At 40.8% G+C, this 23843-nt stretch overlaps 1 protein-coding gene across 1 annotated transcript in view; it reads right to left on the bottom strand.

Moving 5' to 3' along the window:
• Positions 1-640: 640 nt before the first annotated feature.
• The window catches only part of SUCLG2 (succinate-CoA ligase GDP-forming subunit beta), a 294314-nt gene continuing 271111 nt past the window's right edge, over positions 641-23843 (bottom strand). Inside the window, exons 10-11 of the mRNA XM_055414285.2 lie at positions 22100-22220; positions 641-1729 (exon numbers count right to left, since the gene is read on the bottom strand). Of these exons, the coding sequence (XP_055270260.2) occupies positions 1614-1729; positions 22100-22220 (237 nt within the window). The 3' untranslated portion in view covers positions 641-1613. The remainder of the gene's footprint in view (positions 1730-22099; positions 22221-23843) is intronic.

Raw genomic sequence — 23843 nt, forward strand, 5'->3', positions numbered from 1 at the left:
AAAAGGTAAAGGATTCAAATATGTAGTTTTTGTCTAATTGACAGAGTATACATTATTTCTTTTACAATACTGACTAGTTAAGCTATCAAAATCAAAACATACTTAAAAAGACACTGTTAATATTTTTCATGTACTGTGTAACAATTAATAAAGGATGTAAGACAGATCTATAAAATGAGTTCTTCCTCCATGATAAACACAGATCTATAAAACAATGGTGTTTTAACTTCTGTCCAGATATGAAGCTTTTGAGAACAACATACAAACTGGTTTTAAAAAGTATGGTCTGTGACACATTTGTACGCTGAGAGGAAAATGGCTAATGTTGGAACCTGAGCCGCATAAGTGGGAGGAGATTATGTCTGAATATTTCCTACAATGCTATGCAAACTAAGGCCATGTTTTAACTGTCAGATATTTGTGGCACTTACCTGGGCTTCCAGGGTGTATAACATTTTCATCCTTTGATTAAGTAATCTCCTAATGGATATAGTCACTGAAAAAGTTGTGTAGAACTGGAATAATCCTGGGACAACCCAAATTTTCTGTCTCTGACTATACTGCCTAAGACACTAGTATCTTAGTAAAAGAAAAAAAAAATTGATGAATAAAATGGATTAAAATGATAAATACACAGATCTTAGAGTTTATAAAACAGAAGATTTTATTCGAATTTACATACAGATAAAAATTTACCAAAATTTTAACACAAACCTAAATCACATTCTTTCCCACCACAAAAAAGGACACTATGCAAAAAAGCCACATTCTCTCAATTACATTTTCCCAGGTGGTAGATTAAGGGGGGAAACAGGAAGGGAGAAAAGACAGTGACACAGCATAATTTGATTTCAGTGTTGTCTATCATCTTGAAATGACTCAATCAGAGATTTCCATAAGAATCAACCTTCAGTTCTGATGTTAAAACAGAAAGTTCTACTCCAAAATCACAAATAAGGCTTCTGGCTTCATTTTTAGTATGAGGTAAACATCTATTCAATATTAAGGCAAATGGTAGGATACATGTATCCTAATGTATGCGGCATTAATTATGACTCTTCTATTGTAAAATACATTTCATGGATTCTCTAAACATGTTGGAATTCAAAATAGTAAAAACTCTTGCAGTTTATAACAGCTACTTGTTTCAGTGTCTTAGCTGCACCTTTTTGATGGCAAATCTGTTGAATGTAACCCTGTCTTTTTTTTTTTTACAGCATGTAGTATTTTTTAACACAATACAAATGTTCACCAAAATCGCTGCAAATGAACCAGGGCCTGATCTCAAATGCTGTATACATACACACTATTTGGCCTTGTAGATTGCCCCCCCAAATTGGAAAAACAATGGTGAGCTGACTCACTATGACAGAAAACTATGAGAATGCAGGATATTAAATTAATAAAGGCTATAAGGGAAATTAAGCTGTCTAGATATCTTATTCAAAAAAATACAGATTTAAATTTTTTAAACAAAAAAATTGTAATTCTTGCTCTTCCCCTTCCCCACCCCCCTTTTTTCCCCAATAGAATAACCATTTTCTTCACAGTGGTGAGAGAACCATCCCTTTTTATGGGTAAGTGCACTTCTTCCAAGGGATCAGGGCAAGGCATCACTTCTTAGCCACGCTGGCCACAGCTTTCTTGGCTGCATCCTCCAAGTCGACAGCTGAAGTGATGGGGAGTCCACTGTTACTGAGAATGTTCTGGGCTTCGTGGACATTGGTTCCTGGAAGGGAGTGGGGGGATGTTGTACAGTCAATGAAAGCGATGCCCCAGGAAGTTTCATACAACCTGAAGTAGTGAGATGCCTGAGTTTCCTGTACATGCGTGCATGCTAAGTTGCTTTAGTTGTGTCTGACTCTTTGCGACCCCATGGACTGTAGCCCACCAGGCTCCTCTGTCCCTGGGATTCTCCAGGCAAGAATACTGGAGTGGGGTGCCATGTCCTCCTCCAGGGGATCTTCCTGACTCAGGAATCAAACCTGCATCTCTTGCATCTCCTGCATTGGCAGGTGGAGATTTACCACCTGGGAAGACCACCTCAGTCTTCTAACACCATTTAATTACAATTCAGGTCAACTTTTTATGATCCAGATCTGGCTATTCAGATATATTTAGATGACAAATTTTTTTTTTTACTCTTTTTAATTCAAATGCCTTGCATTAAAAAGATATTGCCTATATTTTCTCTGGAATTAAAAAAACTGAAATAATGAGGTTCTTAGAAGATTGTGTACAAAGATTAACAACCACTTGTTGAACTAGTTTGAAAGAGGAAAATCTTCTGAAATAGACATTTCTTTTGATTGGATAGTCTGAATATAGAATGTAAAGAAAAAAACTTTGTGCACACAAAGATGAGCAAGAGAATGGTAAGTCAGGGTGTTAGAATGATATGGAGTATGGCAGTAACACAAGAAGATGCTCAGGATGAATCTACTTGTAGCTTTTCACCAGGAAGAAATTAAAACAGATTCTAATCAATGTCACAGACAGGAAAGATGATGTGACAAAATCTGTTATCAAGTGATAGTCCAGCTACAAAAAAAGATGAAAGACAGGATTTTCAAGAGACTAATGAACATTTTTTTCCTGATAAAAGCTAAAATTGCTGCTGGTAATCCACACACTCATGTGAATTTAATGTAGTTTTGACTCATTCCAGAAGTCCTTTGTCTTCATCTCTTGAAACATTTTGTCTGAGTCGTGAGCTAATCTGAGATCTGAAGTTAGAGAATCTGCTCACTGGCTCAAATCCACTGCCTGGACACAGTGACAGTATTCAACGTGTCCCTTCATGCTTCATCCTCATTCTACCTAACAAAAATGGCAGATGCCATGAAAATGAGCACTGTAACCTCTAATGACATCTCTTGGCCATTTCTGGTGGATCTGTAGCATATGCAGGCCAAACCACCCCACCTAATTGTGTTCTTCGGTGACTATTTAACATGCAAAACACAGCTCTGTTCTTTTCAATGTGAACAAGCCCCTGGGAGAAATGTGACAAAATTTAAGTGTCTAGTGAAATATCTCATCTTACATCATCTCCAGTGCTTTTATCTAGTTAGTAAGACAGCACCTATTTATAAACAAAGACCTTGAGATATAGGCCTTGGAGGACCTCAGACTACAAATAAAAAGGAGATGCTTGGTCAGCATGTTTCATACTAAAGGCAAAGGCAAGAATTAAGGAGGAACAACTGAGCTGAGAAGGCGTATAGTACTGATTCTCCTGGCACACTGGGTCCACCAAAGCCATGCTGAGGGGGACACTGGACACTGTGTCTTTGGCTCAAGGCTAACTCGGGGCCGCCTTACACCGGAATCTGATGAATGGGCTCTATGAGAAGCAAGAATTTAAAACATAGGGAAGTTGTTACTTAAAATCCCTACACTCTCATCCTGACTGTCATGTATTAGTCGTGTAGTTTTCGATAAATCATTTAAATCCTTTGAGTATCAACTTCTTTACCTTCAGACATAATACTGTGATCATCTTCCTCACAATGAATATTGATTAAGCACATGTCAGGTACAGTGCTAAGGGATTTAAAATGACACATGAAAACTTTACAATGAATTTGGATAGGTCTGGTTGTACCTATTTCACAGATGAGATAACTGAGGCACAGAGAGGTTAAAGAACTTCTCCACAGTCACACAGGTTGTCAGAGGCAGAGATGGTACTTGAATCCTGTTCTAATTATGTCCTAAAGGCATACTAGTCTGTTTTCCTATCTTTAAAATGAGGATAATAATGCTGGTAGCATAGGTCGCCATCAGAACCAAATGAAATAACAGGTGTGAAAGCATTCTGTAAATGGCAGTCTCTGTGGCAGTCTTGGCTGGCTGTTTACCAAAGCTCCATGCTCCTCCGCTACAGTGGTGAGCTACTGCTGGGCAAGAGCTGCCAAACAGGAACTGCATTTCCCAGGCCCCGTTCCAGGTGGGGGAGGGGGGTCGTGTGACTGAGTCCTGGCCAATACACGGTGAATAGCAATGAAACACGTGTCTGTGAAGTTTCTTCCACTGTTACTCTCTGTATTCCCTCTGTTTTCCTTGTCTGCCTTCTGAAATGTTGCCAGCCAGAAAAATACTGGATGGCAGGTTTTTTTCAGATGACAATGACTCCCTTAGCATCCATGTTTGGGTAACCCTGCAGAGCCAAGCACCCGGCTCACTCACCCTCTCTGACTTGGTATGAATCGGAACGAAACCCCTACTATATTGTCTCTGAACATATCTGTAGTTATAGGAGTGAGCATTACATTTTTACAAAAAATTCATTTATTGTCTTTGAAGGATAATTTCTTTACAATATTGTGTTGATTTCTGCCATGCATCAACATGAATCAGCCATAGGTATACATATGTCACAAGCATTACTTTAATTAACACACTATTGTGTTAAGTGTGGGTGGCAGCTTCTAAGATGGTTTTAAGGCATCTTAGAAGGCATCTTCTAAGATGACTGACCACGACCTCTTGGTGTTCATGCCCCTTGAGTACAGGCTGGAGCAGTGGACTGCCTTAAAGAAGAATATAGCAAAAGTGATGGAAGGTCACTTCTGAGACTAAGTCCATCACTGTGGTCTTGCTTCCTCTGATTTTCTGTTTGTTCACTTTAATGATACCAATTGTCATGCTATGGGCTATGGGCTGCCCCATGGGGAAACTCACAATGCAAAGGACTCAGGGCAGCCTCCAGCCAGCAGGCACCAAGGAACTGAGGCGTTCATTCCAACAACCCGTAAAGAGCTGCACGCCACCAACAACTGTTTGAGTGTGCCTACAGTCAACAAGCCCCACTCACGCCACCCACGCCAGGCAAGCTGCAACAGGACCCGAGTCCTGGCCGACACACTGAATGGACTTGAGAGAGATCTTGAGCCAGAGGATGCAGCTAAGCCAGCCTTGGATTCCCCACCAAAGAAACTGTAAGACGGTCAATGTTTTTTGTGCTAAGTGGCAGCTAAATTTTGGGGCAATTTGTTTCACACTAGAACTTAAACATTGCAGATGAAAAGATTTACTATTTCATTAAGAACAACCTCAATGTGCATTTTGATTCATTTGGGAAAGTTTCAGCCAAGGTCCCAGAGGCTGAAAAGTACGACAGGGGATCAGACTGTGGCAGGTGTTGGTATCAAGCTAAGGGATTCCAACCTTAATCTGCAGGCTTATGTATAATAGTAGTGGTACGGCGTGAATCAGTCTTGACAGACACAGAATCGAATCAGTCTTTGGACTAGGAGGTCAATGAAAGTTAAAGACGGAAATTTTTATCTCCTTCAACAGAGATATGGACTTAGAACGCTCTTTCCACCTGGGCTCCAATTCGCCAGAGAAGAAAAATCTACATTATGCTACAAGAGACTCAGAATTCTTCCTCTTCCTTTCTCAACTCACAGCTCCCCAGATACCCATGCATCACCCCAAGAGGCAGTCTTATCTGCCTGAACATCCCTCACCTTCTAATTTACTTCTCCTCGATATGACTCCTCCTGTGGGTACAGGTCTCACCCACGTACAGGGCTACACCAAGCTCTGCGTGTATGGACTGAAAGAGTTCTGCGAGGAGTGGGGATGACAACAACAAAAGCAGAGAGCAGCTTTCACTTCACACAGGTCACACACTGCTCTGGGGCTCTACGCACGTTAGCTCCTCTGCTCCTCAGCAGAAACCCTGAGATAGCTGCTATTATCTTCCTTTTACAGAGGAGAGGACTGAGGCACAAATAAGTTAAAGGTTAGTCCAATAAGTATGGCGAGTAATAGGAAGCAGTGGAATGAACATTCAAATAATGCTTGACACACCCTTTCTGATACCTGAATAAGCCCCTCTTATGATTTTGTAAATATATGTCATCATCATCCTTATAACAACAACAACAAAGTCTGTTTACAAAGCCCTCCCATATTACTTTATTTGACCCTTAAAAGGAACTTGTGAATTTGATGTTTCCAAATAAACCCATGAGTTCAGTGTTTATAAATCAGTTTTTTTTTTTTTTAAGCCAAGAGCACTGAGGCTTACTGACTGATTGGCAGAATTCAGTTTCAAAATCCTTTGCTTTCTGGACTCTATTTTGATTTCCCAGTGACTCCTGTCTGACATTTAAAACATGGAGCGCTTTCCCATGCATGAGATCATTGGAACCTCAACGAGCTTATAAATTATTCAAGAACAAGGATCATGTACAACTAGGATGTCTGCTCTTCTGGCTAAACCTTCTGTCCCCATGGTCCCTGCTCTATGAGGGATCATGGCATATTCTCTGCCCCAAGGCAGACCTTGACTGCTTCTAAGACACTGACTGCCCCTGACCGAAGGGCGGTCCAAATACAGACCATGGTCATTAGTCCAGTTAGATTTGCTCCATAGAGAATCTCAATGGGTGGTTTCCATGAAAGAGAAAGCAGTAGCATGAAAAGGACTTCTAGTCATAAGTAGGCAGATAAGACAGTGCAAATACGCAGAGGGTGGAGAAGTCAAGTGAAGAAACCAAGGGCTGGAATGATGTTCCTGAGGTCTTCCTCCAACTCAGACCCTGCTCTTCCTGTGGGCCAGCTTCATTACGGCTCCCGCCCACTGAGAGAACTGTTGGTTCACCTTCCTTTCCATGAGTATGCATGAATACTGCATACTCCTGATACGCATTATACCTCCTGATAAACGGGTTGTTCTTCCTTATAACCAACTAGCCAGTTCCTGAATTAATACTCTTTTCAGCATCCAACTTAGCACCAGATATACCCAAGAGGGAAAATGACTGAGAGAGAAATCCGTGAAACTGCAGACAAGCCTGCTATGCCCTCAACCCTGAGCTCTGCTGCCCTCTCTGCTTGGAGGACACCATATGTCCGTGAACTATCTTTTTAAATGATATTCCTTTGGGGATGCTTTCTTGTCACCACATCTCAACCCCCAACCTAGAGTAGCGGATTGGAAAATGAGCCTCCCAAATACTTTGTACATCTAAAATCCCAGCACTATTAGGACTGCTTACTGACATTGCTCTTGTCCCCACTAAACATACGCTTTGGAAGGGCTGCCATTGCTCAGGTTTGCTCACCGTGTACCTCCAGGCACAATGTCCCTCACAAAGGATGTGTCTGTGCATGGATTGAATAACCATGGACAGGCTCATCCATACAAAGTGAACTTCAGGCAGCAAGTGTGGGTGACTCCTCTTCTGAGCACCTTCCTGGCCCAACACCTCAAGATAACTCTTTTTATGAGGTTGAAATAAAAAACCCAAATGGCCTCAGGGAAAATGAAGAGGGTTGTTCCTGAGCTTTCTGAGTCCTTAGATGCTTTCATTCGCCCCTTTTTCTAAGAAGGGTCACATAGCAGCTGGCTGGGTTGAGTGTCCTTGAGGGAGGCTCCAACCTGCTGCCAATTCTAGCTGTCCAGGCATATGAAGTCACTGTGCTCAAGGTTAACAACCAGAGGCGGTGACCAGGCTAACAGTGGATAGGCAGCTCCACACTAATGCTTCTCTCCTTCCAGCTGCTCCTACAGGGCCATATCAAAATACCTAATTTCTTCATAATTCCAGGATCCACTAAAGAGAATTTAATTATATTTGCAGTTACACTTCAATTACAGTCTTAATTATGAAGCACATACTAGGCATGCTCAGAGCCAAGCAGTTTTAGAAGAGAACCTCGCAGTGAAATAGAAAGCTCAGGCATAGGACTATGACGAGAAAGAAGAAATATACAGAGGGGCCTTGGTCAAATGAAAATCTGTCACATAAGGTGGGGGGGGGGGGCCGTCAGAAACAGGTTAAGAAAGAGAAACGCACACAGAACAGATGAGATGGAAGGCGTGGCAGAGCCAGAGGCAGGAGAGTCAAAAAGAAAGAGACAGAAAGAGAGGCCGGAGGCAGAGACAGAGAGACAAGATAAACAGAGAGGGCAAAGAGGAAAGAGACCAAAAAGCAAACAAACAAAGGAGAATGGGAGACGGAACGGATGAAAGAGGAGACTAGAGACTGAGATGACTAAGAGAACGAAGGACAAAGAGAGACGAAGAGTCAGAGAGAATGAGGGGGACAGAAGTGAGGATGCCAAGTTTCTTCCACAGCAGCCCTACCCTGACCCTGCCAGCATCTCCCTTTCAGCACCCTCGTCGATTCTCCTTGGCTGGCAGGGCTAGGGACAGGCCAGGGAGAAGCAAAGCCAGGGCAGGCCCTGCAGCCCAGGGCTTGGAGAGGAATTACAAATAACTTCCTCATTCTGGTTCTGAGAGCAGCTGGAAGGGGAAGTGGGGATGCAAAGAAGATGGTGAGAAAGAACAGCCATCACTGAAATGAGGTCATTGGAAATGATGAGGGGAACGGAGGGAGCCTTCAACAAATGCTTGCTAGTCTGCAGGTTCTTTTTGTTAATGACATCATGTGAGTATTTCAGCTTAGTTTCTTCCTGATTCACCAAGTGGCTGACACCTACTCCACATTCCCTTCCCATCCTTATTTCTAAACAGAAACCATCATGGCTGTTAAACTGTGACACGGAATCAAGAGTTTCAAACAGACTGTTTATGCCTATGCACACAATTACAAAGAAAATTGATCTCTTTCCCACATTTAAATTGTGCTGCTGACATTTTCTAATATTTATTAAAGGCTGGGTTGCTTTTTAATGAGGCTGCAGGACAACACTTTTGATAACCATCTGTACAGATAACTGATCAACTCGTGCTGGTTGAAGTTCAGGCACTTCTTAATATCTGCCTGTTGAAAGCCACTCAGCTAAATGCTTACCTACCACTGCAGGCTTTAAAAACAGCCATAGAGAGTCACAGGGGATTGAGTTTAAAATGAAATCTTGCTCGGTAGAGGATATTATAAAAAGAACAACAATAATTATTAAAATAAAAAAAAAATTCCATCTCTTCCACATGATTTACCACTTACTTCCTGCCACTGGGTGGAGTGAGAGAGCTGTATACAGAGATGCAAGGTTAATTTATCAAAATTTGTTCCTTGTTTTCATTACATGGGAGAGAAGATAACAGTAGTGGACTCTAATTACAGGGCTTTGTTCAAAAGATGCAGCCCCTCCCCACCACTTAGGCCAGCTTTTTATCACAGGGCTGTGAAGAAAACTACTCTCTAGTTTTAAAAAGTATTACTTTAATAGGAATTAATCTTTTTCTAAAAAAAAAAATAGTTATTACAATTAATACAAGTTATTTTTAATACAATAGTTAGCACTTAGTATATATTAGGTATAATAAATGTTTGTTGGACACGTCAGTAGAGGGGTTCACAAGTATCCTATTAGTTGAATCTTCACAGCAACCCTAAAATTGACATTGCTATCCCCACTCTACAAACAAGGCAACTAAGGCACTGGGGGGCTTAGGAACTTGCCCAACGTCCCTCAGCAAATCCCAGGCTAGAACCTAGCTTTGTCTCACTATAAAACCACATGACAAACCTCGCAGTCTTGGCCTTTTAGTGCTAGAAAGAATCTCAGGGCTCCATTAGGATCAGTCTCTTGTTCTCACTAGAGGAAACTGAGGTCCAGAGACATGAGATAATGTACCCAAACAACCAGCAAACCATGACACGTCTGTGTCTCAGGCTGGTGCAATGGCCTGGGGGACAAACTCAGGCTGCTTCCTCTTTTTGTACTACCTGTGAGCCAAGAATAGTTTTTACATTTTTTAGACAGTTGGGAAAAAATCAGAATAATATTTTGTGATACATGAAAATTACATGAAATTCAAATTTCAGTGCCCATAAATAAAGTTTCAGTGGAACACAGCCAAAGTGATTCATTTACAGATCGTCAATGGCTGCTTTTGTGCTCCAGTGGCGGAGCTGAGGACTTGTGACAGAAACAGCATGGCTCATAAATCCTAAAATACTTTGACCCCTGCTTTGAGTAACTGAGTCTTTTTTTCGTTTTCCCCAGGATAGGAGAGGTCAACAGAAACAAACAAAATTCTATAAAGCAGCAGCTTCCTCCTCAAATGTTCACTGTCCCTATGCCCTTGATCCTCCTTCATTATTCTTCCCAGTGACAATCAGATAGAGGAGGTCCATTTTCTTGGTGACATGTAAATTTAGAAAGCTTATCACATCTCTTGTGTCTTGTGATTGTATTGTTGGAAATGGAATAATTCATTGAGGATCAGAAGCAAAGCTCCTGCTGCATCTGTGGCTCCTCATTCATCTGAGATGATGGGCATCTTACAGCTAGCACCTTGCAGGAGTCCATTCATATGGAATCACTTGAGTTGTGCATAAAAGCTCAGATAAAAATGAGAGCTGGCAATCACTGAGACGGGGATCATTCTAGGTTATTTTAGAATTCATCTGTTCCTTAGAATATCCCTGTGAGGTTGCTATATTTTTATTCCCATTTCACAGATGAGGAAGCCGAGATTTACACTTCGTTTTGGTACTGACTAGCTGAGCAACCTGGGAAAGTCACTGTAGCTGGATGAGTATCTTACGGAATACTGTGTATCCCTCACGTTTTATAAAAATTGAAGATGACATAAGATAGCTTGTGGGGCTGTATCATACATACCTACTGACTTCAACGATTTCTTCTCACTTGGTAAGAAAAAAACCAAATGCCCAGGCTGTGAGCATGACTAGAATTCCTGTGATGACAGCCGGAGGTGGCAGGAAGCTGACTGCCAGATTCTTTACATTTCCTTGAATGGTGTGTATGTGTTTACGATCACGCAAGCAGGTTTAGGATCAGATCTAACCTAATGGTTGAGGGTTTGTGACAGATGCCTATGTTCTTGCTCTCAACTGTATGAACTCTCAGACAAGTAACACAGATATTAATGTAAACCAAAGGCTGAGGAGCCTTAATATTAAACTAGAATAGGAGGAGCCCTCTGGCAAGTAGGATACATTACAGTCTGCACCTGCTCAGGTAAGAATGTTCTAACAAAGAAGGAATGTTCCTTCACCCAAACATCTACCTGCATGTGGACTTCCCTTTCATGCCTTCCTTCAGTACACCTCATGGCTTTCAATCCCTGTATTGATATATTCTAACTTACAGTGATCGCAGGGGTTTTCACAGGTAATTTCAGTGGTGTGAGACTTCTGTCTGATATGCTACCTTTGGAACCCCACTGCTGCCTAAGAATTGACGTGACATGACTACATCACTGCACATGCTCTGAACGTACCTGGGAGAACTCTCTGAGTAGACACCATTGTTAACGTTTCCCTGAAAAGAAGTTAGATTTGGAGAGCTTAATATTGCCTGTCAAATGCTTTGCTGGGTCTCAATGAAATCTTCCAAAGCTGAGGATAGAGAGAGATTTAGACACAGGTACCATGGGGAGTTTCCAGAGTTCTAGGCCTGGATGCTAGTCTCTTCTCTACACCAAGCAACAAACTATGTCCCACCATTTGCTTCTGTAAAATAAGATTTACTGTGGTATAACCATGCCCATTCCTTTCTGTACTGTCTGTGCTGCTTCAGCACCATGATGGCAGAGCTGAGTCACTGCGACAGGGAATACATGGCTCACAAAGCCTAAAAAAAATTCTGTTGTTTATAGAAAAAGCCTGCAGATCTTGTGGTACACAATCCAAATTTTTGTCCCTGTGGCCCAGTCTCGTTTGATGCTTCTCCAGCTTTAAGCTCCCGCTTCCTACTTCTGGTACACGGGTTGTGATATTTTTTAGGGATGAAGATCCCACCTATGCTCTCTCTGAATCGACAATGGTCAGTACTTGTCTCAAGTGCCCTCACTCTCCTTACCCACATCAATAATGATCACAGAACTCTTTCCTGCTGACCGGGGCTACAGCCTCGGAATCTTCCTTGGCACAGCACTCCTGGCAGCTACTGCCAATAAATATATAGAAGGTGGCATGACATGAAAGCTCTTTGTCATTCCTGTCCTAAAACATTCCATGAGAAAGTTAGTCTCTTGGCTTGGGCAGCTCTGCCTCTGGACATCCTCAAGGTGGTGCACTCTGGGAGAGGCTTATAAACAGAGCATGCCTATCACCTGTAAAACAGCACAGACTGAATCTGCCGTCTTTTCCCTCATAGCTTTGTGTTTTCTCTCTCTCCCTCTATGATGGCTGATAGAATACAACTTTCAAATGATACATAAGGAACTGACTGGTCACAGAGAAAATACTCAGGGAGCAGACGGCGGTACTGTGAGGTCGTAAGCAGGACTCAGGATATGATAGTCCCCATTGCTCCTGTATGCAGGTCAGGAAGCAACAGTCAGAACTGTACATAGAACAACAGACGTTCCAAATAGGAAAAGGAGTACGTCAAGGCTGTATATTGTCACCTTGCTTATTTAACTTATATGCAGAGTACATCACGAGGAATGCTGGGCTGGAAGAAGCACAAGCTGGAATCAAGATTGCCGGGAGAAATATCAATAACCTCAGATATACAGATGACACTACCCTTAAGGCAGAAAGTGAAGAGGAACTAAAAAGCCTCTTGATGAAAGTGAAAGAGGAGACTGAAAAGGTTGGCTTGAAGCTCAACATTCAGAAAACAAAGATCATGGCATCTGGTCCCATTACTTCATGGGAAATAGATGGGGAAAGAGTGGAAACAGTGTCAGACTTTATTTTTTTGGGCTCCAAAATCACTGCAGATGGTGATTGCAGCCATGAAATTAAAAGACGCTTACTCCTTGGAAGGAAAGTTATGACCAACCTTGATAGTATATTAAAAAGCAGAGACATTACTTTGCCAACCAAGGTCCGTCTAGTCAAGGCTATGGTTTTTCCCGTGGTCGTGTATGGATGTGAGAGTTGGACTGTGAAGAAAGCTGATCACCGAAGAATTGATGCTTTTGAACTGTGGTGTTGGGAAGACTCTTGAGAGTCCCTTGGACTGCAAGGAGATCCAACCAGTCCATTCTAAGGGAGATCAATCCTGGGTGTTCATTGGAAGGACTGATGCTAAAGCTGAAACTCCAATACTCTGGCCACCTCATGTGAAGAGTTGACTCACTGGAAAAGACTCTGATGCTAGGAAAGGTTGGGGGTGGGAGGAGAAGGGGACGACAGTGAATGAGATGGCTGGATGGCATCACCGACTCTGTAGACATGAGTTTGAGTGAACTCCGGGAGTTGGTGATGGACAGGGAGGCCTGGTGTTTTGTGACTCATGGGCTCACGGAGAGTCGGACACAACTGAGCAACTGAACTGAACTGATTGCTCCTTATTAAAGTGCCCCACCCCCAGCTTCTGCTCAGGAAATCAACTTGTTTTTGAAGAGACGTCCACTGCCTAGACTGGGGTGGGCACTTGACCAAAAGGCAGTCCGCTCCTAAGGCAGACTAATGACCTGTGATGTAGCTGACAGGGGCATTTTCCTTCCATGCAGGGGGCAGTCATTGGCAAAATATGCCCCATCTCTTCTCTGACTGACTCCACAGTGGCAGTGGAGGGCTGTATCTGACCAAATGTATGAAAAGAGAAAGCTGGCATGGACGGCCCAGCCCCATCCTCTGGCCTTCCTTCTGCCATGATGCTCACAGTCAGCCCAGGTGAACCTCTGCCCCTCAGCATTCTGCCCTGGGGTAGGGGAGGGAGGCCCACCCAAGTCCAGCGGTACCCATGACTGGCTGTGGACAGCTGCCTAATTTGGGGGTTAGACAGAGTAACAGCTCACTTTTAGTACACAGCAAGTTACCTACTTCAACTTTTCTATCAGGAATGAAGGTGATATTTTTCTTTTGTCCTTTTTCTTATTTCTCATGGTATCAGAACCCAGACGGGGAAAAATGTTTGGTTCCCTCAAAGATCCCAATAACATGGTCTGGCTGGATGGGCTGTGGACAACAGGAGATATGGTTATCATGGAAGCTTAAAAGATTGACAATCTGTGGGATCTGGACTTCTAGGGAATTGAGGAAGCTGGCTGGCCCTAGTGAGAGGCTGAGGGGGTAGAGGCACCAAGAAAGAAAGAGGGAGTGAGAAGGTCAGAGTAGGGGGGTATCCAAGTATAATGCCATTAAAACCTTACACTATGAGGTGGTTAGAGAATTTAATGTCGTCACATCCATAAAACTGAAAAAAAAAAAAAGTTGCATAAAACAGAGGCCATCTTCCTTAAAGGAGCCCTAGTCCTGTAATTATACTGACCGCTTCCTTGAAGTGCAGGAGGCTTTCACTTGTGCAAGGCAGCAGGTGTCCAACATGATATAAATTTGTTAGTCACACAAACTACCAAGGGGTAAAATGAGAGTTCAAACTGCCAAATACAGTAGACTCTTTGTCTGGAAACTTAAATATTAGAACACAAAAAGCTTTAACTAGCCTAATACTTAAGGTAGGTCCTGTGAGACTTGGTCTAAGGTTTAAGAGTGGGAAAGTGTAAGCATTTAGAAGTGTTTATCGATTGAGACAATGAGAGGATTTAAGTCTTGTTGACAGAACAGGATTGTCTCCAACGGCTCATTTTGTTTAACCTGGTGATGATGAATTAAACACGACGGAGGAGACACAGGGAGAAGATGCTAGTGATAAAAAGGAGGAGAGGAAACAGATGTCAATGTGAAGTGAAAATGGTCCCAGTAAAGAAGCACCCACAGGTGACACTGAAGGACAGAGGAGATGAAGAGTGAGGCAGAAAGTCAGGTGAGGAATGGGGTGTGCAGAAAATGGAAACTGGAAGAGTAGGGACAGAGGAAAAATGAGAATCAAACAGAGAGGAGGAGAGACTTGCCCTGACAGAAATCAGAAGCCTCATCCAGGAGCAGTGCTCCCAATGACAGCCACACGAGACCTGAAATGTGGGGAGAAGGGAAGATGTACTCGGGGAAGCTGGGGTGCAGGTGAGGACCAGGTCCATCTCATCTTGCAGGGCGCAGGAACTGAGAAAGGAAGAGAAGAAGAAAGCTTGGTAGAGAGCACAGTAGGAAAATGCAAAAAGGCAGAGAGGCCAGCAGTGCTATCAAACACAGAGCCAGATGCCAGTCCTGCTGGGCATCCACACTTACTCTGCCCAGGATGGTGCCGCCACTCAGCTGGGCATCCCTTAGTCTCTGCAGTCTCAGAGTATAAGCAGCAAGCCTAGAGCACAAACCTTCTGAATGAAAACTTTTCCAAGCTAGTCGCTCACAGTCAATCTGTCATAGCTGACTTCTGATGGGAGTCACAACCACACTCTCCTCTCCAGGTCTCATCTCCTAGCATAACTGAAGCCTTGATGAATGGATGGCTGCCAAGCAGATGGACACAGCTGAAGGCTCAGTGGCTGTCTCTTAATGCTTCAGTGCTCAGGGTTTCTTTTCCCCTTAAACAGACCAAAGTACTGCACAGCAATTTCCCTGTGTCCACTTGATGAAGGACACTTGATGTGCATACCTCTGGCTGTGGGTCCAATCTGTCAGTATTTCAGGAAGGCTTATCAAGAAAGTGTTAATAAGAGAAACACAAGACAAAGTTTCTGACTCAGGGATGTTTACATTCTCAATAACTTTAGAAAGTTTAGGGTACATTAGTGAGATTGGAAGGCTAAGGAGGGACACCACAGGGGATTTCTGTTTCTAAAGACATTTGGCAAAAGAAAAGTAAGATGTTTATGTTGCTGAAACAAAGTTTTGGTATTAAGTGGAAAAATTAAATTAAGATCTGGCTATGAGAAACAGAATCCAATCTATAGATTGTCCAGACTCATTATTACTTCCTTATGAACTTTGAATGATAATGAACACCTGAGAGAAAAGTAAATTCTTCTTCAGGCATATCTGAGTCACAAAAGTTAGCTGCAGATTGAAATGGGGTAGTTAAGAAGGAAAAATGAATTCTGAAAAAGAAATCTCCTCTGAAGGTTTTAGCAGATTCTGTTCCAGCACCATAAAACTTCCCATGTGAAATACACAGCCTTGGCTAAAACACGTCTGCAAGCTGAACACACCAAGTTGTCAATAAATGTCTGTACATTTCTCAGGAGGATCACAGGTTGGGCTAAACTAACCATCGAGGTAATTTCTGTGCCAAGTCTGTATACATTTCAAAAAGGAAGGAAAAAATAAAACTCATTTCATTTGTTCTTTATTCATGTCAGGAACAAAGTGTCTATAAAAGCTAAACTCCCTGCAAAAGTGTGCTGAATCAATTTACCCAAGAGTCTTTTAAATAAAAATAATCCTGTATCTCAGTTGGTAAAGTCTATTCTGATAAGGCAGGTAAATACATGTAATTATAAAGTCACCAAATTTTCGGACAGTAATCCTTTTCTTATCCACTGGTAAAATAGCCTGTAATTATTATACAGCCAAGAACAAAGATTTGTCCACAAAATCCCACTAAATAAAGCCTAATTTGATTGAATAAAACTTTTCACATCTAAATCTGGATGTTTCTAATACACCATGTGTAGCAACAGAGTCTTTAAAATGTGGACCCAAAAACTGGTGAGACTTAACGGCAAGGAACTTGGCTCTTCTGAATAGTCACATAACAGCCAAGAGAGGCCACCTTCTCTGTTTATAGGAAATAGATACTAAACTAGTAATGAATCATATTATCAGGCTTTCAAAATATCTCTTATCTGGATCATTAAAAAGCTCACATTTGTTCAGACTCTACAGCTATGTGTCAAAGTACGTGAGAAAGCAGCTAATAAATATTAGCAATATTTTTTTTATTACTGTAATTCAGACTCTGGTAAGGTTTTTCTATCACAGTACACTTTCATGTGTCACTGCTTGGCTTTTCATAAGATGCTGGGATGGTGGACACCCATTTCTCATCTCACTTTTACTAACTAGGCAGACAATGGTGGGTGTTCTGAGAATGTGAACCAATTTTAGGACTGATACAAAAATCATTATTTTTGAAGTTTATCTCAGCTAAAACAAAGTATGGTGTCAATTTAAATAGAAACGATCACTAGACTTGTTCCGAATGTTTCTGCTTCTTTGTACCACTTTGCCTTTCTCTGTCACCAGAGACAAAGAAGAGTTTGCTATGTTTAGAAAAACAGAAGGATCCAAGTGATACTCTAAGGTTAGGTAATATATAACTGAACGCAGAGAGATCTGTGAGAGGTGCAGCATTTATGTTCTAACAACAGGAAAGCAAATGAAAGCTTCATACCTGAATCTAAGAGAACTTCCTGAGAGGTCCCTGTGGTTAGCAACTTCTTCCCCACTAAAAGTACTGAGAACAAGACTTTCTGTGACAAGCGATTTGGGGTTTTGATTGGTTTCTCATTTTAACTGAGCTATGCTATTGGGAAATAATTCCCAATGCACTGAGTACTGAGTATGGTTTACAGGGCCCTTCAAAATGGAGGTGACTTGTCCACTGGCTGTCATACTTCACTTTGGATCTTCCCCTGTATTACCACATCTCTGCTGCCACACAGATTCCATATGATATTACAGCTTATCTCAAATAAAGGATGATCAGTTCAGTTAAGCCCAACTCTTTGCGACCCCATGGACTGCAGCATGCCAGGCTTCCCTGTCCATCACCAACTCCTGGAGCTTACTCAAACTCATGTCCATTGAGTCAGTGATGCCATCCAAACACCTCATCCTCTGTCATCCCTTTCTCCTCCCACCTTCAATCTTTCCCAGCATCAGGGTCTTTTCAAATGAGTCAGTCCTTTGCATCAGGTGGCCAAAGTATTGGAGTTTCAGCTTCAGCATTAGTCCTTCCAATAAATATTCAGGACTGATTTCCTTTAGAATGGACTGGCTGGACCTCCTTGCTGTCTAAGGGACTCTCAAGAGTCTTCTCCAAGCACCAATTCTTTGATGTTCACCTTTCTTTATAGTCCAACTCTCACATCTGTACATGACTAAGAGAAAAACCATAGCTTTCACTAGACGGACTTATGTTGGCAAAGTAATGTCTCTGCTTTTTAATATGCTGTCTAGGTTGGTCATAACTTTTCTTCCAAGGAGCAAGCGTCTTTTAATTTCTTGGCTGCAGTCACCATCTGCAGTAATTCTGGAGCCCATAAAAATAAAGTCTCTCTGTTTCCACTGTTTCCCCACCTATTTCCCATGAAGTGATGAGACCGAATGCCATGATCTTAGTTTTTCTGCATGTTGAGCTTTAAGCCATCTTTTTCACTCTCTTTCGTTTTCATCAAGAGGCTCTTCAGTTCTTCATTTTCTGCCATAAGGGTGGTGTCATTTGCATATCTGAGGTTATTGATATATTTCTCCCCGCGATCTTATTCCAGCTTGTGCTTCTTCCAGCCCAGCTTTTCTCATGATGTACTCTGCATATAAATAAAATAAGCAGGGTGACAATATACAGACTTGACGTACTCCTTTTCCGATCTGGAACCAGTCTATTGTTTCACGTCCAGTTCTAGCTGTTGCTTCTTGACCTGCATACAGATTTCTCAGGAGGCAGGTCAGGTGGTCTGGTATTCCCATCTCTTTAGGAATTTTCCAGTTTGTTGTGATCCACACATAGACTTTAGCATAGTCAACGAAGCAGATTTTTTTTTTTTTTAATTCTCTTGCTTTTCTACGATCCAACAGATGTTGGCAATTTGATCTCTGGATCCTCTGCTTTTTCTAACTCCAGGTTGAACATATGGAAGTTCATGGTTCACACACTGTTAAAGCCTGACTTGGAGAATTTTGAGCATTACTTTGCTGGCATGTGCCGCCGCCGCCGCCAAGTCACTTCAGTCGTGTCCGACTCTGTGTGACCCCATAGACGGAAGCCCACCAGGCTCCCCAGTCCCTGGGATTCTCCAGACAAGAACACTGGAATGGGTTGCCATTTCCTTCTCCAATGTGTGAAAGTGAAAAGTGAAAGTGAAGTCGCTTAGTTGTGTCCGACCCTTAGCGACCCCACGGACTGCAGCCTACCAGGCTGCTCCATCCATGGGATTTTCTAGGCAAGAGTACTGGAGTGGCTTGCCATTGCCTTCTCCGAGTTGCTGGCATGTGAGATGAGTGCAATTGTGCGGCAGTTTGAGCAAATAAAGGATGACTACACCCTAATGTCATCCTCTCCCAGTTTTTCTATCTAGTTTCCACTTCTGACTTTCCCAAGTCCACTAACTGTGCCATTGTTCTTCTGGTCATAGATTTAAACCTTAGGGCCCCACTTTCTCTCATCTCTTTTTCTAGTTCTGATCTTGTTCCTATTCAATTTTACCTCTATCTGGCAAATTTACTTGGGTTTTAGATTCTACCTAACACTATAAATTCTGGTTACTAACTTAATTGTCTCACTCAGTTCTTTTCATCCATAACATGCTGCTACAAAGACACTGCTTTCTCCAGAAGAGCCTACTGATCTACTCAGGTAATGGCTTTCAGTTTCTGCCACTGTTATGATCCCAGTACCAACTCCCAAATATGTAACAGATCTGACAATTTGCTTCTGGTCCTTTACAAATTTCCTCCTTCTTCTTTCTTTTCAAAGATTCAAAGCTTAGTTATTTCCATGTTCAGCTTGAAAATCCTTTCATAACATGTCACTGCTAAATTTATACTATATTTATATCTGTAAATATAGTAGTCAATATTGAGTAAGTTTTTTATGCCATATTCCATATTCTGTGATAAACTATAATGGAAAAGAATATAAAAAAGTACATATATATGGTAAAAATTAACATAACATTCTATATCAATTATACTTCAAAAAACAAAATACAAGGTATGATAATAAATGTGGGTTAAGCTACAACAGGCTCAACTTAAAGAACACACGCTTTAGTCCCTTAGCATAAAGAGCACAAAGCCTTGTTTGTATCTGGTTGTTTTTATGGATAATACGATCGCCAAATGTCTGTGTTTTGTTATTTATGATCAGAGCCAAGACAGCAAACTACGACGATGAAATGAGGGGACTGGCAGAAAATGTCACCCTCCACATTTGTAGGTTACATATATTTGGGGCCCAGTATCCTCTTCAAGCTCATCTTCAGTTTCCCATGATACGGTGGACATTCTTAAGTGTTAGTCACTCAGTTGTGTCCAACTCTTTGTGACCCCATGTACTATAGCCCACCCTCCAGGATCCTCTGTCCACGGGATTTTGCCAACTGGAGCCCCTGCTATTTTCATTTTTCCTTTGTGATCATTATTTCTGTCAAGTCCATATGGTGTACATCTAAGTCTGTGAGGTAGAGAGGATCTCAAGGAGGTAGAGGGTAAGAGAAGAAAGAGACACAAAGAAAGAAGCAAGCAGAGAAAAATGGACTGCAGCTGTTCTGGAGGTTAACTTCAAAAGAAAACAGTGCTACACAGTTAGTGTCAAAATATTCCTGGACTTTATCTTGAGAAGAAGAAGATCTCTAAGGAATTATAGCACCAGAATGGTGAATGGACAAATCAAACTGTCCCCAAAATGATACTCCTGAAGTCTGCTTGATCATTGTAATGTGAATTTGTTGACGATGTGGATGGGACTTTGCACAGTTTTCACATCAAACTGTCTGTTTCTGTTTCTCCACTACAGTGCTCCTCAAAGTGTAGTTTACAGAACTCTGGGCAAGGTCCGTGATGTAAGAACTATTTTTAAAGTAGTAATAATAATAATAATAGTACTTCTCTGTTGGCATCTGCCCTGATGAAGCAAAAGTAACTGTGGATAAAACTGCTGGCATGTTAGTAAGGATCAAGCAGCACTGATGTGTACTAGAATTCATTTTATTTTTCACCATCTCACATTCACAAGGCAAAGTTTCCACTTTCAAGTAAGAATGTCCTTAGAGAAAAAAAAAATAATTTTATTAAGCTTCAACCCTTGAGTACACATCTTTCTAATACTCTGTGTGATCAAATGGGCAGTATACAAAAAGCACTCGGCTGTATAACGAACTACAATGAAAAGCATGTTATAATTGTTTGAGTAGCAAGCTAAAAACCCCACTCTTCCATGGAATACTATTTTTTCTTGGAATAACAAAGAACATACACTTGTTCAGTCTTACATATCTGGCAGACATTGTCCCCAAAATGGGTGAATTAAGACTGTTACTGCAAGGAAAACAGTTTACCATCCCGTGGATACTGAGAAAAATTTGTATTTTCAAATGAAAATTAGAATTCTGAAAAATTTGCATCTACCACCTTGACAACTTCTCAATACTTAGAAGCTTTACTGATAATGGTGTGATATTAACAGATGTGAATTTTTTGATACTGTATGTTGAAATGTGCTAACCTTTGGAAGATCTGCACAATCCAAAATTTTCCAAATGATCAATAAATCACACGTGTAAAATTCACTTACTAGCTGAAGCAGACCAATGGATTTTAATATAACAGAATATAAAAAGTTCATTGAAATAGTTTCAGATTCTTCATTAAAACTAATCTTTAATAAAGAAACTATTACTTATAGGTTTTAGTGTAGTAACAAGGATTAATGTTCAGAATTATACAAAATGATTATTAAAAACTGCTCACTTTTCCAGATATATGACTCTATGAGGCTAGATTTTATTCATATAATTCTACCAAAACAACATATTGCAAAAGTTCTGATACAGAAGCAATTATTAAGCTAGATATTAAAAGGATTTGTAAAACCATAAAGTGATGTTGCTATTATTACTAAAATTTAAAAGATATATTCTTCCTAACTATATAGTATATATATTTACATATAAGATATAGAATATAAAAATTAAATTATTACTTAAAAATAAGTATTGAAAATTTTTCAAGTAGTTATTTTTATTACCAAATTAATTTATTAATAAATTAAGTAAATTAATAAATATTGACAGATATAACCCCAAATAAATAAGAGGTCTTTGGGTTTCTCAATTTTATCAAGTAAGGAAGTCCTTAGATGAACAAGTTTGAGAACCTCTGCTGTCGCATGATGAAAAATTCTTGGAGCAGCATTTCCCAGAACACCAACTCATGATATGATTCATAATAAAAGGGTTCCAGTCTGGAATATGTTTGGAAAATTTGGAGACTTATATGCTATTCTTGGAGAGTTGCAAACCAGATTAGAAGTTCAGAGAGATACTGCTGCACTGCATTTGTGTCATCTTATGTAACCCAGTGTTTCCGTATGTTGTCTCAGGAAGTCTGTGAATGCAGGATGTGCTGGTCACCTGATCCTGAAGAATGATGTACTGGCACTGCGAACATCTGTGGTAACTCACCTTCAAGCCGGACCACCAGTGGCACCTTGAGTTCCAGCTCCCGGCAGGCTTTGGTGATCCCATTGGCAATGATGGCACAGTTGACAATTCCACCAAAAATATTGACTAGAATGGCTTCAACCTGAAATCGAAATAGGAAGGTGCTCATCAAAATGCTGACAGTCAATATCCCCTCAAGTAACTGGCTAAATAACAAAGATAATTAAAATAATGCTCTCTTAAAAAAAAAAACACACACACACAATAAAAAGACCAAGATGTTAATAAAGTTAAAATTTAGTACTTAGTTAATAAATGTCACTAAATAACATTACGATATTAACCCAAATTATCTTATCAATCACTTCTCTGAATTCAAAATGAATAAGCCACTTATTTCTTATATACTGTCTTCTGCTTTGTCTTATATTGCTGTCTGGTACTGTTATTTTATAAGTAGTGTCATTTAAAATTTCATGTACTTACATCTTTTCTCTTTATGGTTTATTCTTGAATTTTTACCTGTCATGGTACCTCTTAAAATATTTCAAAACTAGGGACATTATTTGTTTTATTTTAATAGGTAAAAATTCAGATTTTTCTACGCCTCCTTAATACTTCTTTGATATGCCAGAAGTATATATTAATACTTAAAATTCAGAGGTAGCTTAATAATCTTAGATAATGACCCCTTTAATTAAAAACAGACCCTCCCAATAAAGAGATACAAGTTTACACTACCAGTAAGGATATAAGAAAAGTCATGCTACTGACTAGAATTTTTCTGAAATGTAAATTTAAACCCATCATGTTAACCTGTTTGTACATATTCCATATTCAAAGGCATGTGGGTGCCTCCCCCCGGCAAAAAAAAATTGTACTTGCCCTGACTTGATAAATAGGTTTAAGAAAATCCTGTATAATTAACATGAAGAACGAGATAATGAAGAGAATTCATTACCTAGATTAATTGATAACACCCACAGATAATGGCTATTCATCAAGCTGGAGGCATCAAAATTCTAACAATGGAGTGACAATTAAATTCTGCCACACTAATTGCAAAGCATATATGTGTGTGCTGCATGGCATTTTTAAATTCCATTTATTCCAATATGCTAAATTAACTACACAAAACATATGAGAAAAGAACACCTTACATTTGTTCAGCACTTAACTGCTTTAAAAGTGCCATTACATGAACTCTCATTTTTAATTTTGATACTCGCAGTATGTACAGTAAGTACAGTAGGATTAACCCTCTATACCAGATAAAACCATTCAGAAAACCCACACAATGTGTCCCAAAGTTACACAGCTAACAAGCAGCAGAGGTGAGGCTCCAAGTCAGCTGCTAGATGGCCTGTGGATACTTCATTCATGCCAGCTCCTAGAGCTAGAATCTTGGGCAAGAGACATACACTATCTTGAATACGGCTTTCTCACCTATGAAATGGGAATAACAGTACCTAGTCCATAAAGTTATTGAAAGGCCTAAATGAGATAAGACACATAACACGCTTATTACATGCCTATAAGGTACTTTATGGGACTTCCCTGGTGGCTCAGCAGTTAAAAATCCACCTGTGGTACTAGAAACACAGAAGACCCAGGTTCAGTCCCTGGGTTGGGAAGATCCCCTGGAGGAGGGCATGGCAACCCACTCCACTATTCTTGCCTGGAGAATCCCATGGACAGAGGAGCCTGGCAGGCTACAGTCTATAGGGTCGCAACGAGTCAGACATGAAGCGACTGGGCATGCAAG

This window comes from Moschus berezovskii, chromosome 24 (genome assembly GCF_049115385.1).
Source record: "Moschus berezovskii isolate FMDL1 chromosome 24, NW_MosBer_1.0, whole genome shotgun sequence".
Classification (NCBI taxonomy): Eukaryota; Metazoa; Chordata; class Mammalia; order Artiodactyla; family Moschidae; genus Moschus; species Moschus berezovskii.